Here is a 15,787-nt window from a genome sequence, read left to right on the forward strand (position 1 = left end):
GAGGGGATGACAGACACAGTGTTTAAAGAGAAGCCACAGTTGGTTATTGGTCTGTGGTACAAGCCTGGCAACTTTTCAGTTTACATGACAATTGCTGGATCTTATCAGGTCAGATGCTGGGTCGGCCATCAGTTCTGCCACTCTCTCCTATGTTTACAGCCTTTCTTTAAGTTTTACTTTTCACAATGCTGTATGTTTGTTTGTTTATTTATACTTTCATCCTCCATGTTCTGTTTTTAAAAATGCAAATATGTTTAAAAGAGTTGCAAAACTGCTCACAGGACCGATACCTTGCTGATGTCATGTGTGCTAGCCAATTAGTACTGTCAGTGCTTTCCCCCTTTCTTTCTTTTTAAGGAAAAAGGGTCTTGGCGGACACCATGAAGTTGTTACAGTAAATGCCACACTTTTAACTTTTTTTGGGGGGGGGAGGTGCCCGTACTGCATAGCCTTGAGTACCTCCAGAAGAAAAGTACCGAGTGCTGTGACAAGCCAGATCTTCCTGCAAACTAGCATCACCGTTGTTTTTTTCCTAAGGAGCAAATGGCATGTTTGTATTAAGGAGAGTTTCAAGACAGCTCTGCAAATCTTGTGCCTGTCTTTATTTCAGTTTGAGCATTCACTAAGCCCAATAAGATTTCAAACACATCCATATTGTTAATTATTTAAATAGTTTTCAATAGATTTTAGCTTGAAAGGAAGACAAGACTTCTCTATAATTTTGCATGGCTAGATTCTATCTTTCATTGTTTGCACAAGGCCTCACGGAGATTTCTCTTTTATCCCTTTTATCCTCCTTTCCAGATCTCAATAGCCAAGTGAAAGGGACTGAAAACAAGAAACGCTTCAGTGAGATTTTCCGGAGTCTGGATGCCATAGAAATTTCAATTGGAAATTCGTATGTATCCAAGATCGCTTTCATAGCAATCCTCCTAACAGTGCTCACCACCACCGCTAAATTTATCCATACTGTTGTACAGAACCGAAGGGAGAAAGATCACACAGATGAGGCATGAGCATCTCCATCAACTGTGGCTGCTGAAAAAAGCACAACTGCAACCATGAAAATGGCTTAGAATTGTCAGAACAATATTTCTACTGACCTGTCCAGGTTGTTATGCTTTTCACCAGAACCAGAGGGTGCAAAGCCAGGAAAAATAACCCAGCTGAATTCTTCTTGCATTTAGCCTGGTTCTTTTATTTATTTAACAAAATTTATATACTGCTTAAATGGAAATAAAACCTCTAAGCACTTTTCAAATAATATAAAACATACATTTAAATTGTCAATAAAAATCAGTGTTGGAAACATGCTATAAAAAGCAAAATGAATAAAATCAACAGTTAAAAGTATACATTCTAAGCTAACATTATGTTATTTTTGGTTTTTGGTTTTTTAAAGTTTGAGGTGCAGGTGCCTCCGTGGCTAGGAGTGCCTTTCACCAGCTTGATTGGTAAGACAGCTGTGGCCATTCTTGGACTGGGATAACTTGACCATGTACTGGTAACCTCGTGGTTGCACTATTCTGGTGCACTCCATGGGGCTGCCCTTGGGGTTGGTCCACAGGCTGCAGCCGCTGCAAAATGCGGGAGCAAACCACCGGCAGCATATAACACACCACTGGGGGGATTTTTTTCTGGCTGCCAAGCTGCTGCCAGTCCAAGTTCAAGGTGCAGGTATGAAGATATAAACCCCTCTATAGCTCAGGACCAGGGAGCTTGAGAGACCACCTTATATCTCACCCAGCAGATCACTGCAGCATGCAGGAGAATTTACCCTTTCAGTGCCAAAGGTTTCCAAAGTTTTCTCTGCGGTAACTCTGGGCAGGGCTTTTTGTGTGGTTGCCCCTGCTCTGTGGAATAGTGTTCCTGTTGAGATGCCCAATGTCGGCAGGTGCCCAATATCCACACTTTCCAGAAACAAACTGAGGCTTTATAGGCTTTTCCAGTTGGCTAAATGGGTTTTTGCTTTGGTATGGTTTTAGTTTTGTTTTAAACACAACTGCTGGTACCCCACCACCCCCAGCAACTGTTTATTGATGTTTCCATTGTACATTGTCTTGAGGTAACTCTATAGAAACTAATTGATTAATGAAGATGATGACAATAGATAATTCTGCAGCAGAGAATAATGACATCAGGAGTAATTTACTTTGGGAACAAATCAAAGGAATGCAGTTTCAATGGAAGCAGGATCAACTAAAATTGTTCTGTGGAAATGCAACCAGCCCCACACAGTTGATGCTACTGCTGGGTTTGCTTGACTTTGGGGGAGAGAGAAAATCAAGGTTTCTGGAGTTTCATGCAACTTTTGTCTCTATCAAACCAGCTTGTCTGACAAGCTACTTTTGTTTATATGGTCATAACTTTAGGGAATAGTTGCATTTCTTGGTATGCTGCCATTGCAGATTTTAGAAGGAAGGCTTTCAAACTGATGAAAAAGCAGCAATGGAGGACTGCTTCATGTTGCCGGAAGGCAAATACCTGTGTGTCATTGCCATCATTTGTGCATATAAGCAGGGAGCCACAATGGATTATGACTCCCTATTGAGAGCACATATGTTGTACATTTTACCAGGAAAAAAAATGAATTTGCCAGTGCACATCTTGCTCAGTCACGATGACCCCAAATACTCTGGTTTTGGGGGTGGAAAAATCCAAAAGCTACCATTCTCCCAGATAAGAATCTAATAATAAATAAAGGAGGATTTGTCACTCAGTAATGGCTCCTAAAATCTACCACTCAAGGCAGCTACACCATTCTGCATAATATTGTGTTGTATGGCCCATTTTGTGTTGTATGGTTCTGGTGGAGAACCTTTACTTCTGCCGTGTGTGTAATATTACTTGTTGGCTCTTTCTAATTTGCAGGGCAGTTGATATGTTCATTGATGATGTTAATGACAATGATAGTGGAATCTCAAACCTGCAGACGGAAAAACTACAGGTACGTTGAAATGTAAGCCTGACGCTGGAGTGAAAAACTATTGGTGCATTTGTGAAAAGCTAATTTGTTCCAACAGTTCAAAAGTAACCAAATCCCTTCCTTTGCATGATAAACTCCCCCATAAAGTCTAATACCACAAAACTAGCAAAATGGGTAGCCCACATGGTGCCTATGGGTGCGGTGGCCCCCTTGAGAACTTCCACACACCACTCACTGTCCCTTGCATTAACAGGAGAGAAGGGGGCTGGCTGCCTTTCTTCCCCTCAAAAAGTCCTGTACAGCTGGAGGACAAAGTTGGAAGGCTCTCACCTTCATCTGCTTCTTTTCTGCTGCATGTGCTTTTCAAAGCTCAGACCAGCACTGAAGCTGAAAGCAGGAGAAAGGGGAGATTCTGGGAGCTTGTGGGGAGGGGCTAGGGGAGAAAGTGGTCAAGAAAGAGAAAATGTAATTGGAGAGAGTGGAAGGAAGAGAAGGGGCAGTGTACATGTGCAAAGATCCAGCAAAACAGATCCACTGGAAACGGCACAATTTTTTAAAGAAGTTTTCTCCTCCTTCCCAAATTACCATTAAATCACAAATCTTATCTGTCTCATTGACAAGACTGCAAAAATCACAGATCCTGTGCTTTGGTCTAGTGCTGCCATGGTGTAAAATTGTGGATCCAAGGCACAGATCCTTATGGATCCCCAAATAGTGAGAAATTAGCTTAATATCACTTTTTAGCTCAAAGGGTGTGAAAGGTGTCTGAGACGACACTGCAGGATATTTCAGCTATCTTGTGAGGTTTTGGATTTTATCACTTGCCTTCTACCATCTGCATAGCTGTCAACGTTTCCCTTTTTTTAAGGGGAAATTCCCTTATTCCGAATAGGATTCATCGCAAGAAAAGGGAAAAGTTGACAGCTATGACCATCTGCTCCTTCCCAAGTTTCTGCATCAGAAGCAGATTATGTGGGTGGGTGGGTGTCAGGTGCACAGTCTGCACCTCGTGCCCTTTGGCAAAATGAAGGGCTCGCCCACACTTCCACTTGCCCCATTCCTAGAAAGCACAAGCGGGTTTCCACTTGCCCTGCTGCTTTCCCCAGAAAAACCTGCGCTTTAAGTGCTAAATGGGAGCCAATGTCCACCTGGAGAAAACCTGGTTGACCTTTGTTCTGATTCAGTGTGAAGAATGGGTTTCCTCTCGAGAAAGCAATGGGGCAAACAGAAGCTGGAAGAGCTCTAAAGCACTGTAGTTGTGTTAAACAAACCAAATGAAGCTTTAAAATGGGGGGCTGTGCATTTGGGGGTTATTCGCCCATTTGAAAACATTCTCAAAAATGTTATCTCTTTGTTTCACAGACAGATGAAGCTTTCTATAAATGTGAAGGAAGTTCGGAAGCAGGAGAACCAGGGAACATGTCAGGTAACAGGACAAGGGAGGTTAAACAAAGGTGGCCAAATTCAGTTTGGATTGCCACTGTCATTTTACATCTGCTGCTAGGCTTGAGGACTCTTGTAAGTTTTTGGCATCATGAATGGCAGGACATCCAGGACAGACAAAAGAAAGTCTTTCTCCACAAAATGCACAATTAATTTATGGAATTCACCATCACACAATGTGCCGATAACCAGTAGCTTAGTTGGCTTTGAAAAGGGGATCTGATGAATTCATGGAGGATGTGTCAATTAAATGATTTTTTTTTAATTACAAAGGCCGACCCTCTGGTTATATTTTCACTTAACAGCATGGCTACCCACAACCTGTTGTGAGGAAACACATTCTTTGGTTGCTTCCCCCATCACTACTTCCATCTGGAAGGGGGAGGAGATTGCTGGCACTCCCTCTCCCCTTTCTCTAGTTTCAGAACTGTTTAGGGGCAGTTTAATGGCTGAATGGTGGCAACATGAGGATGACCATCCTGGGAGGCATGTGATTATGTAGGTCAGGTGTTGGAACAAACCTTGCCTTGGAAGAACTTGCTTAGGTTTTGTGATTTTTCCACCCTAAATGACAGATTCCTACTCACTGATTCATGGGATCAAAGTCACGTTTAAGCATTACTGTATTAAAGACATATGTAAAAGGGAGTCAAAGAGGGAAGTGCTCTGGAATTAAGAGCAATCACTATTAAGTATGTACACACTCTTAAAAGCCAGACATTCAGTGTGATGTCTCACACAGGTGGGGTCCTTTGCCCTCCTACAGAAGAAAGGCCTCTCATTGTGAGAACTGGTCTTTTTGGCTAGGTAGTCTGGCTGAAGGACCAAGTTGCCAGGGAGAAAAATGAAACTGTAAGTTGGAGAACTCATTAGTTCCAGAACAGTAGCACAGACAGATGACAAGAAGGGCATGTCCAAAGGATGAGTCATTGGGGGATTGGTGCTCCTTAAGTATGAAAATCCCTCCCAATGTTGCTGGACACTTACAAATAAGATTTTATACCCCTGTCATTCTTTCCAGAGGTTCCTGTGATTTTGTCTGTTGTTTCTTATATTATTGAGGACCTTCTCTGTTTTGGTTGGCATCCAAAATACCAATCCATATTTCACCACCCCATTTAACTTGGATCAAGAACAACAAACCTGTTGCCAATGACCCCTTTAATGATATCTGAATAACCTATTTACAATATTAGGGCTCCATCTGGAAGTACCCAAAGAGATGAAGGCAGCAGCACTGCTAGTGAACTAGAGAAAGCCTTGTCTGGCTCAGGAGCAAGGCAAGCATCAGGAAGGCGGAAGGCATGGAGCAGGTGCTGCAAGAGAGACACACACACGGGGCACTTTGTTACAATGGCAGCGCATGTTACAAGGAAGGAGAAGCTACAGGGATTGAAAATGCCAATCACCAATCAGCGGAGGAGGGGGGGAGAGTAAAGTAAGAGGCTGGTAAAGATGTTTGGTCTCCTGGAAGCCAATGGGCTTCCCGTGGCCCAATGAGCAGAGCGGCTAGACACCAAGTCTGGCTTTGACCTGACCAATGGAGACTTGTTTGCCTCCTCACGCTGCTGAGTGCTGGTGGTCAGCCAGAGGGACTTCTTCTGCAGCTGCTTCCTGAAACCTGCAAATTAATTTTCTCAGCTGAAGAGGCCGACGAGATGCTGATCAAGTGCACTGGTGGCGTGGAAGCAGCCCTAGGCTATGCCAAGATGTGGTGCAAATACGTCAAGGAACTCTTGACCTGGGTTGACAAACGCCTGAATTACGGTGAGGCTGGTTTTGCATTATCCATGACCTAAACAGGCCATCAGACCCCCCAAACTCTCCTCTAACACAGACTCTTTTAAGTTAAAATCTAGGTGATATATTTCCACATTAGACAGCCATAAAAAATGTCCCCACAAGCAATCCTGGCCAAAACAGCAGCAGAAGATGACATTAGAATGGGTACACAGTGTTGCGACATACAAGGGCCCCACAAGAAGCATTCGGGAATCCAGTTGGATTTTCAGTAAGGCTTTATTCACTTGCAGTCTTGCAGCATTGTAAAGCAGTCTTGGTACATTAAGGATACACAAGGTACAGGTGGAATTACATTCAGGGAGAAGCCATCACCTGAAGACAACCTTGCCTCTTTATGCTAGCTGGCAAGGAATCAATTAGGCTACGCCCCATGATGCTTAGTCATCACATGCTGCTGAGTCAGCATTCCCAATAAGCACAGTGTTTAACTCCTTGATACCCCCAACACTCCAACACATAGTTCTTTCCATGACTCTTGCCAAGGTAGGAGCAGCTTTCCAAAATCCCATGTTTTTGTGGCTACATAGAAAGAAGCTCTCTGCTCCTACTATATGTTTCCTTTGGAAATTCAGTCTATTGTTTTCTGTTCATAGAAACTGAGTTTGCAAAGAACATCCTGAAGATCGCTGATGCTGGCAGGAGTGCCATTTTCCCACAGGTATTGTTTCCTAGTTGCTCCCTTCTGGGACTTCATTTCACAGGCTGTGTGAAATAGTTTCGGTATTGCCCTACGTTGTTTGATCTGTAGGGTCTTTGCTAGTCTCTCCCATGCAGAGCCTAAGTCTATAAGGTGTGTGTGTACCCTCCCCCCACGTTTACAGTTACCATTTTCCCAGTACGTATAAAGATGAATTCACCCATGCAAGGGCTAGTGTTCCAGGCTGCCACTTCCAATAAAGCAGCACCCAAAGGCAACTGTTATTTTCTGGTATTATGTTCTCATCAGCTAGTTAATGGACATGACACACTTGAAAGCTAGCCTCTCTACTTGACAGAGCAAAATTAACTCTTATGTGCATTTCACCATGCTATTAGCATTAATTTCATGTCTATTTTATTCCTGCAGCTCTGAGAAGCAACCAGCATCGTCTGTATGTCAGGGATGGGCAACCTGGTACCCCCAGGTGTTGCTGGAATGCGACTCCCACCTTCCTTCATCATTGGCCATGCTGATGAGAGTTGGAGCCCAACAACATCTGGAACACCACACAGTTCCCTGTCCCTGTTCTATGTTGTACACTCAAACCTCTGTTCTCAAATGGCTCCGTTTTCAAATGTTTTGACTCCCAAATGCCAGAGACCCGGAAGTAACTGTTCTGGTTTTCAAACAATTTTCAGAAGCTGAACTTCTGACACAGCTTCCGTTTTGAGTTTCCCTATTGTATTGAGGCTTCTGCTTTCAATTTTTGGTTGTCGGACGTTTCGGAAGTCGAATGGTCTTCCAGAGTGGATTACATTTGACAATTGAGGTTTGACTGTATCGTAGTGCCATGACACTAGCTTCTAATATGGCTGGGCTAAGTTGCAGCTAGAACTCCTAAAGCTTGATTCTCTGCTTTCTCCTTTAAGCAGGCAGAGGGGTTGTTGCTGAAAACCACTTCTGTGTGGTATGCAGCTAGTTTTGTGGATTGGCTCTGGTGCTTAAAAGTCTTGAAAGCCAGTTGCAGTGCTGATGTGGACACTTGCCACGTGACGTGGCTGATCCACGGGGTGAGCTGTTCACATATGCCATGGTTACTGCATTGAGCCAGCAAATGAAACCGGCAGAGCAGTGCCACATACGTGAGATAGGAGGTCTTCTTTCATCACTGTGCTAATAGGGAGACTGAGCATTCCCTGTAAGCTGGGATTTGAACCCAAACATCCTTGTTCCAGTCCCAACACTCTCAGTCCTAGAACCCATTGGCTCTGTGTTTTTGTCTTTTCAGACTTGTATGCCCTTACAGAATCTGTACACAATGACCATGGAGCATGACATCAGGGCAGGGAACTTGGCCATAGAGACGGCTGGGATTTTGCAAATGAAGGAATACTATCAGGTACAGTGTTTCTCAGCTTAGATGAGACACCATTTTACAAATGCAGCAACTAAAATATCTCTTGGGCTTGCAATCCATTCTGCTGATTTGCCCAGGTCCGTTGGTCACTCATGGTGTCTCCTAGATGCCATAGATTTGTAAATAATGAAACCTACTGCTCGAGATCTCACTTCCTGCATCCCACCTTGCCTTGCAGCCTCTTTGGGCGAAGAGGAATGAAATTGAGAAATGGCGGAAGGAATTCAAAGATCAGTGGCAGAAGGAGCAGAAAAGGATGGTAAGAGCAGATCTAGGAAAGGATCGTGGTTGGGGGGGAGGGAAAAAGCTGCAATCACTGGGAGGTCCCCTTTCATGCAGTATTTCTCAGCTGGTTCCTGGGCAATGCATGCTGGGATTAATATGAAAGTGGAAGCTTGGGGAAGTACTAGGACAGGCATAGGCAAACTCGGTCCTCCAGCTGTTTTGGGACTACAACTCCCATCATCCCTGACCACTGTCCTGTTAGCTAGGGATGATGGGAGTTGTAGTCCCAAAACAGCTGGAGGACCGAGTTTGCCTATGCCTGGACTAGGAGCTTGTCCCAGGGCTTCCATGCAAGTTCACATCATCCCTGTAACCCCTGTGCTCAAAGAAAGACAGTCTCACCAACACTTTCAAGTCTTCTTACCTGTCATCCCTTACCCTGCAATATTTCTCCAATAGAAAAGGGGGCCTCACCCCAACTATTGGTCAAAATGTATAAAAGGGTGTTAGAAATGCAAAGAAACAGAGGGGACATGTATACACATGTGGTAGGGATGTAAGAAAGCTAAGGAATATTGGGAGAAGATATACACAGAAATTTTTAAAAATGCTAAAGTTGCCATTTCCAAGAGACCCAGAGATGTTCCTTTTGGGTATAATAGAGGCTGAGAGACCTAGGAATGTATTAAATCTTTTTCTTTATGCAACTGCTGCACCCAGAATAGCCTATGTACAAACGTGGAAGGATAAAGCAGACCAATGAAAGAGGATTGGCAGAATAAGTTAATAGAATATGTGGCGTTAGCAATATTGACTGCAAAGATAAGAAGCCAGGATGAACATACCATAAGAGACGAGTGGGAAAACTTTGGAGAATATTTAAAGAATTACAGGTGAAACTCAGAAAATTAGAATATCGTGGAAAAGTTCATTTATTTCAGTAGTTCAACTTAAAAGGTGAAACTAATATAATTGTGATGATCAACTACTCAAATCTCTTTTCTGATGAGAGGAGCTTTTGCATCTCATTTGGAAACCAAGGACCCAGAGTCTGGAGGAAGAATGGGGAGGCACACAATGCCAGATGCTTGAAGTCCAGTGTGAAATTTCCACAGTCTGTGTTGATTTGGGGAGCCTGTCATCAGCTGGTGTTGGTCCACTGTGCTTCATTAAGTCCAGAGTCAACAGTCAACACAGCCATCTACCAGGAGATTTTGGAGCACTTCATGCTTCCTTCCACAGATGAGCTTTATGGGGATGCTGACTTCATTTTCCAGCAGGACTTTGGCCAAAAGTACCAACACCTGGTTCAATGCCCATGGGATTACTGTGCTTGATTGGCCAGCAAACTCGTCTGACCTGAACCCCATAGAGAATCTATGGGGCATTGCCTAGAGAAAGATGAGAGATATGAGACCGAGCAATGTAGTAGAGCTGAAGGCTGCTATTGAAGCATCCTGGTCTTCCATTATACCTCAGCAGTGCCACAGGCTGATAGCATCCATGCCACACCGCATTGATGCAGTAATGGATGCAAAAGGGGCCCAAACCAAGTACTGAGTATATATGCATGCTTCTACTTCTCAGAGGTCCAATATTTGCAATCCTTGTTTTGCTGATTTCATTTAATATTCTAATTTTCTGAGATTATTAATTTGGGGTTTTCATCAGCTGTACGCCATGATCATCACAATTATAAAAAATAAAGGCTTGACATATCTTGCTTTGCATGTCATGAGTCTATCTCATATATTAGTTTCACCTTTTAAGTTAAATTACTGAAATAAATGAACTTTTTCACAATATTCTAATTTTCTGAGTTTCACCTGTATAACTGTTAAATAAATCTCCAAGTAGGAATAGATATATGAACAGCAGCTAAATCAATTAAAAGGGGTATAAAGATATGTAGCACAACTAAGAGTAAAAAGGAACCCATGGAGGGTGGGGTGTGTGGGGAAGTCGAATAATGTAGAAGAATATTGTGAAAGCATAAATAAATTTTTTTAAAAAAAAAATATGGACGTCCCATTCCATAATGATATTTTGACTATTTATACCCCACACATCTTACTGGGGTTGCTCCACCACTCTGTGAAGCTTCCAACAGATATAAAAATATAATAAAACACTAGACATAAAAAAAACTTCCCTTCAGAGGCTTGGGGGTTGGATAACTCCATACCCCCCAATAGTTCTCCAATGAAAATAGGGATATTATAAGGAAAAGCGGGACATTCCAACCAGGATCAAATGAGAAACCGGGATGGCTTCTCTAAATTAGGGATGTCCCTGGAAAATAAAGACACTTGGAGGGTCTGTGATCCTTTTTCGTCCCAAGGACCGTAGCCTGAGGTGCTCTCAGAGGCTTTACATGCCTTTCTCTGTCAACTTTAATTAAAAGCAGAGGAGCCTTCATAACAACAGAGGAGCCTTCATAAAGAAGAGGGCATCCATTAAAAAAAAAACCTCCTCAAAAATTGATAAATTTGAACAAGACATTACTTTTTTTTATTAATATTTTATTATTATTTTTTCAAAAGAAAGATAAAAGATTACAATAGAACAATAAACATCAAAACCCCAACAGACACCAACATTCAAACAACAAAAAAGAAGAATCAAAACTCAGCCAAAAAACAGGAAAAAAGAAAAATATTACAAACCTAAAAAAAATTTAACATAAAAAGGGAAAAAGAGCTCTTTTCAAATTCATATCCTTCATAACCTTATTTTCTTGACTTCCACCCGCCCTCCTTTCTTGTATTCCACTTTAAAATTAATTTAGCAAGTTCATTCATATTTAATTTTATCCTTTAAAAGTTCCTTCACATATTGTATTATTCAAATTTTCATCCAATATCTATGCCTTCTTTCATACTCTTATTTATCTTATTCACTAGAACCCCTTCGTTTCATTTCAATGTCCTCAACATTCAAAAATTTTACAATGTTTTTGTAGATAGTTTTTAAACTTCTTCCAATCTTCTTCCACCTGCTCTTCTCCTTGATGTCGTATTCTGCCAGTCATTTCTGCCATTTCCATATAGTCCATTACTTGGATCTGCCATTCTTCCAAGGTGGGTAAATCTTGTGTCTTCCAGTGCTAAATTCGAACAAGACATTACAACCCTCTCATCACACTACAAACAAACAAAAGCCAAAAAAACTCCTTAAACTCATAGAACCAAAAAGAAGGAAAATAAACTTGCTAGAAATCAATAAAACAAATATTAACATCCTATATTCTAAACAACGCTTTTACGAATATGGGGGAAAGAACTCCAGACTATTAGCAAACAGATGTAGGAAAAGATTACTCAAAATAAGAATACACAGTGTCACATAAAAATGCACTGTAAAAATACACATAAGAATACACTGTGTCACATAAAAAAACACATGGTAACATAACATCCTCCACCAAAGAAATAACCTCAGAATTTGCTGAATACTATCTGACTTTATGTGGGGACGCGGGTGGCGCTGTGGGTAAAACCTCAGTGCCTAGGACTTGCCGATCGTATGGTCGGCGGTTCGAATCCCTGTGGGGGGGTGAGCTCCCGTCGTTCAGTCCCAGCTCCTGTCCACCTAGCAGTTCGAAAGCACCCTTAAGTGCAAGTAGATAAATAGGTACCGCCTTATAGCGGGAAGGTAAACGGCGTTTCTGTGTGCTGCGCTGGTGCAGGCTCGCCAGAGCAGCTTCGTCACACTGGCCACGTGACCTGGAAGTGTCTTCGGACAGCGCTGGCCCCCGGCCTCTTAAGTGAGATGGGCGCGCAACCCCAGAGTCGGTCATGACTGGCCCGTACGGGCAGGGGTACCTTTACCTTTACTATCTGACTTTTAGAAGACATCTGAAGGCAGCCATGTTTAGGGAAATTTTTAATGTTTGATATTTTATCACTTTTATTATTATTATTAATATTCTGTTGGGAGCCACCCAGAGTGGCTGGGGAAACCCAGCCAGATGGGCGGAGTAAAAATAATAAATTTATTACTACTACTACTGAATTTTATGCCAATCTATACACCTCCTGCAACCCGCAACAGGAAATCAGAAGATTCCTAACAGGACTGAACATGCCAACTTTAACTGCAGAGGAACAAGAATTCATGCACAGCCCTATCACCCCACAGGAAATAGAGACAGTATTCAAAAACCTGTAACCACCCAAAGCCCCAGGCCCAGATAGCTATACAGCAGAATTCTACAACAAATTCAAAGAACCCCTGATGTCTTACATGACCTGTCTATTTAACGACATCACAAAAGGGCTCCCCATCCCTAAAACCTGAACCTCTTCCAAAATAGTTTCTATCCTAAAGCCACTCAAAGATAGCCTCAAAATAGAATCATACTGCCCAATCTCATTGATAAATCAATCAGTCACATCAATCCTGGCTAACCGCCTAAAAATCTTCCTACACAAACTAATCGCCCTGGTTGCAGCATAACAGACCCCATTAGGAGACTACAGTGGTACCTCGGGTTAAGTACTTAATTCGTTCCGGAGGTCTTTTCTTAACCTGAAACTGTTCTTAACCTGAAGCACCACTTTAGCTAATGGGGCCTCCCGCTGATACCACGCCACCAGAGCACGATTTCTGTTCTCATCCTGAAGCAAAGTTCTTAACCTGAGGTACTATTTCTGGGTTAGCAGAGTCTGTAACCTGAAGCGTATGTAACCTGAAGCATATGTAACCCGAGGTACCACTGTACTGAATCTGGTAGAACACAGCAAATCAACCAAACTCCCATTGACAGTCATGTCATCTACATTTGCATAACACTGAAGTACATACAAAAAAAATTCCTTCCAGTAGCACCTTAAAGACCAACTAAGTTAGTTCTTGGTATGAGCTTTCGTGTGCATGCACACTTCTTCAGATACACTGAAACAGAAGTTTCCAGACCCTTCTATATAGTGAGAAGGTGGGGAGGGGTATTACTCAGAAGGGTGGTGGGAATGGGTGATTGGCAGATAGCTGTGATGAGCCTGTTGACCGCCTACTGGAAGGAATTTTTTTTGTTTTGACTATGGCAGACCAACACGACTACCTATCTGTAACTGAAGTACATATTCATGAAAATTCAATGCAATACTGCTGGATTTTGCCTTCCTGTGCTCTGGCCAGTGAGCGTTTAGGCACCAGGGCAATTGAAAAACACATGATACAGGCTGTTCAGTGCTGTTAAGTTTTTGAAAGGAATTATAGCATGCACTTAATATAGTGAATAATTTCAAATATGCTGGTCTATTGGTATTTAGATTGCACTGACTTCCCGCTGCTTCTCCCGCTGCTCTTCTACCTCCATGTCTATTAAATGTGATTAGAAGTGTAATGTGAGCATCTCCTGTGAGGTGCTGTTTGTGCAGCTGCTGTTTCCTATGGTGTGGAGGGGGGGGGGGGACCAAGCCTGATAAGCCGATGACAAATATAGAATGAATCTGCAAGTAGTGCTGGATGGCCACCCCTGTTGAGCTACTTCCAATGTAGCCTTTTGTTGTTACTAATTAGTTACTAGCTCACAAAAGGTTTTGCTTGCCCAGTTCCCAGAGATACCTCCTTCAGGGCTCATCCAGACTTGTGCTTCTTAAAAGACACTTCAAAAAGCATAGGTCCGAGGGTTTCTTTGCTTGTCCCCTGCTTACTAGTCATAGGTCTGAGTGGTTTTGCTCTTCACCCACCCCTTTCCCCCCAAAAATCCACTCTCTAGCCATAAATCAAAGCAAGCATTAATCTGGAGAAAACTTCATTGACATTTGCTTTGATTCAGCGGTTTTCTTTGGGGTGGGAAGCAGTGGGGCAAGGAGCCCATTGTCATTTATGACACTCCGGGGGGCTTCCAGTTGTAGGATACTTCTCCTGCTCCATCAACTGGAAGCAAATTTTACTTGCCAAGGCCACTAAGCCTATAGCTATTTTCAAGCCTGATTTAGAAGGGTTACAGCCGGGAACCCCACTTTAAATCCACAAAAATGTGCTTTTCCCCCAAAATTTATTGCAATTTGGTTTTAGCACTTTGATCAGGAAGGAAAGAAAAGCTCCCTAGATGCCTCCTAATGCAGGTCTGAGCTTCTAAATGAAAAAATGACCCAGAGCCACAGCTGGTCAGACATGCCCTTGTAACTCCACCTTCAATTGCAGAATGATTCCAGGTCCTCGATGCAGAAGGCACGGCTTCACTACCTCCAGCGCTGCGAGGATCTGGAGAAAGCCAAAGTGCTAAGTGCCAGAGCAGAAGAAGAATGGCAGACCACTGCAGGCAGCGGCAACAAGCAACTGGAGAAGCGGCGTCGATGTCGTGATGAGCTGCAGTCAAAGGTATCAGTCTGAGATCCTAAAGCCTATGCAGTTTGTCCCTTTGTCATTTGCAATCTGGGGTCTAGTTCAGACCTCGGATTTTGGAATTCAGGTCCTCCTAACGAAGAGCCTGTAAATGTGTGGCAAAGACTCAGATGCCAAAGGTGAGTTGGGAAACAGGGCCAATGACAAGTTTTTGTGGGCTACAAAACTGGGCGTGGAGGATCTCTGCATGGGAGACCAAATGACAGCAAAGCAACTCACACAGAAAGGTTGATGGCCTATTGGTCTGGTCACCCCTGATAAAACAGGGTGTATTAGCTGGTTAAAATCTCTATTATCTTTGGTCTGTTTGTAGTCATAGCCTTTTATATACTAAACCTTTATGCTTTCCCTTATCCATTTAATGCTCCTAACCCTTCTTTTAGCTTCTTTTATATTTTTATAGTCTTTTATATATACCTTCTCTTTAAATCTCCAAAATGTTTTATAGATTTTAAATGATTGTACTCCACCCTACATCTATGACTGTAATAAACAGTTTTGTTTGCAAAGCCTATAAGGCCCTTTAGAATACACCAGTATTTTATTGTATTCTTTTATTAAGTGCTGTCCATGGAGGCTCAGGTCAATTATATGTCCAGGGCAGCTGTCTACCAGCTCCATCTGGTATGCAGGCTGAGACCCTCCCTGTCCGCAGACTGTCTCACCAGAGTGGTGCATGTTCTAGTTATCTCTCGCTTGGACTACTGCAATCACTTTTGAAGGTGATTTGAAAACTACAACTAATCCAGAATGTGGCAGCTAGAATGGTGACTGGGAGTAGCCACTCGGACCATATAACACAGGTCCTAAAGGATCTAGATGGGCTCCCAGTACAACAACGACAACAACAAATTATTTATACCCAGATATAATTTATAGATGACTGGGTTTCCCCAGCTACTCTGGGTGACTATTTACATGTGCAGACTTTATATAATTCATTAGGTAACACATTTCAGTGGAAAAGTCAACTCAGAAG

General features: G+C 42.6%; 1 protein-coding gene across 5 annotated transcripts in view; it reads left to right on the plus strand.

Annotated features, from left to right (window-relative positions):
- GMIP (GEM interacting protein) overlaps positions 1-15,787 on the plus strand; it is an 86,333-nt gene that overhangs the window by 29,495 nt on the left and 41,051 nt on the right. For all 5 annotated transcript variants that reach the window (XM_081898103.1, XM_081898104.1, XM_081898106.1 and 2 more), the window contains 8 exons: positions 805-898; positions 2,872-2,947; positions 4,289-4,352; positions 6,011-6,136; positions 6,766-6,830; positions 8,101-8,211; positions 8,408-8,488; positions 14,608-14,784. In XM_081898103.1, coding sequence (XP_081754229.1) covers positions 805-898; positions 2,872-2,947; positions 4,289-4,352; positions 6,011-6,136; positions 6,766-6,830; positions 8,101-8,211; positions 8,408-8,488; positions 14,608-14,784 — 794 coding nt within the window. The remainder of the gene's footprint in view (positions 1-804; positions 899-2,871; positions 2,948-4,288; positions 4,353-6,010; positions 6,137-6,765; positions 6,831-8,100; positions 8,212-8,407; positions 8,489-14,607; positions 14,785-15,787) is intronic.

The sequence above is a fragment of the Podarcis melisellensis genome (assembly GCF_964234715.1).
Source record: "Podarcis melisellensis genome assembly, chromosome: 2".
Lineage (NCBI taxonomy): Eukaryota > Metazoa > Chordata > Lepidosauria > Squamata > Lacertidae > Podarcis > Podarcis melisellensis.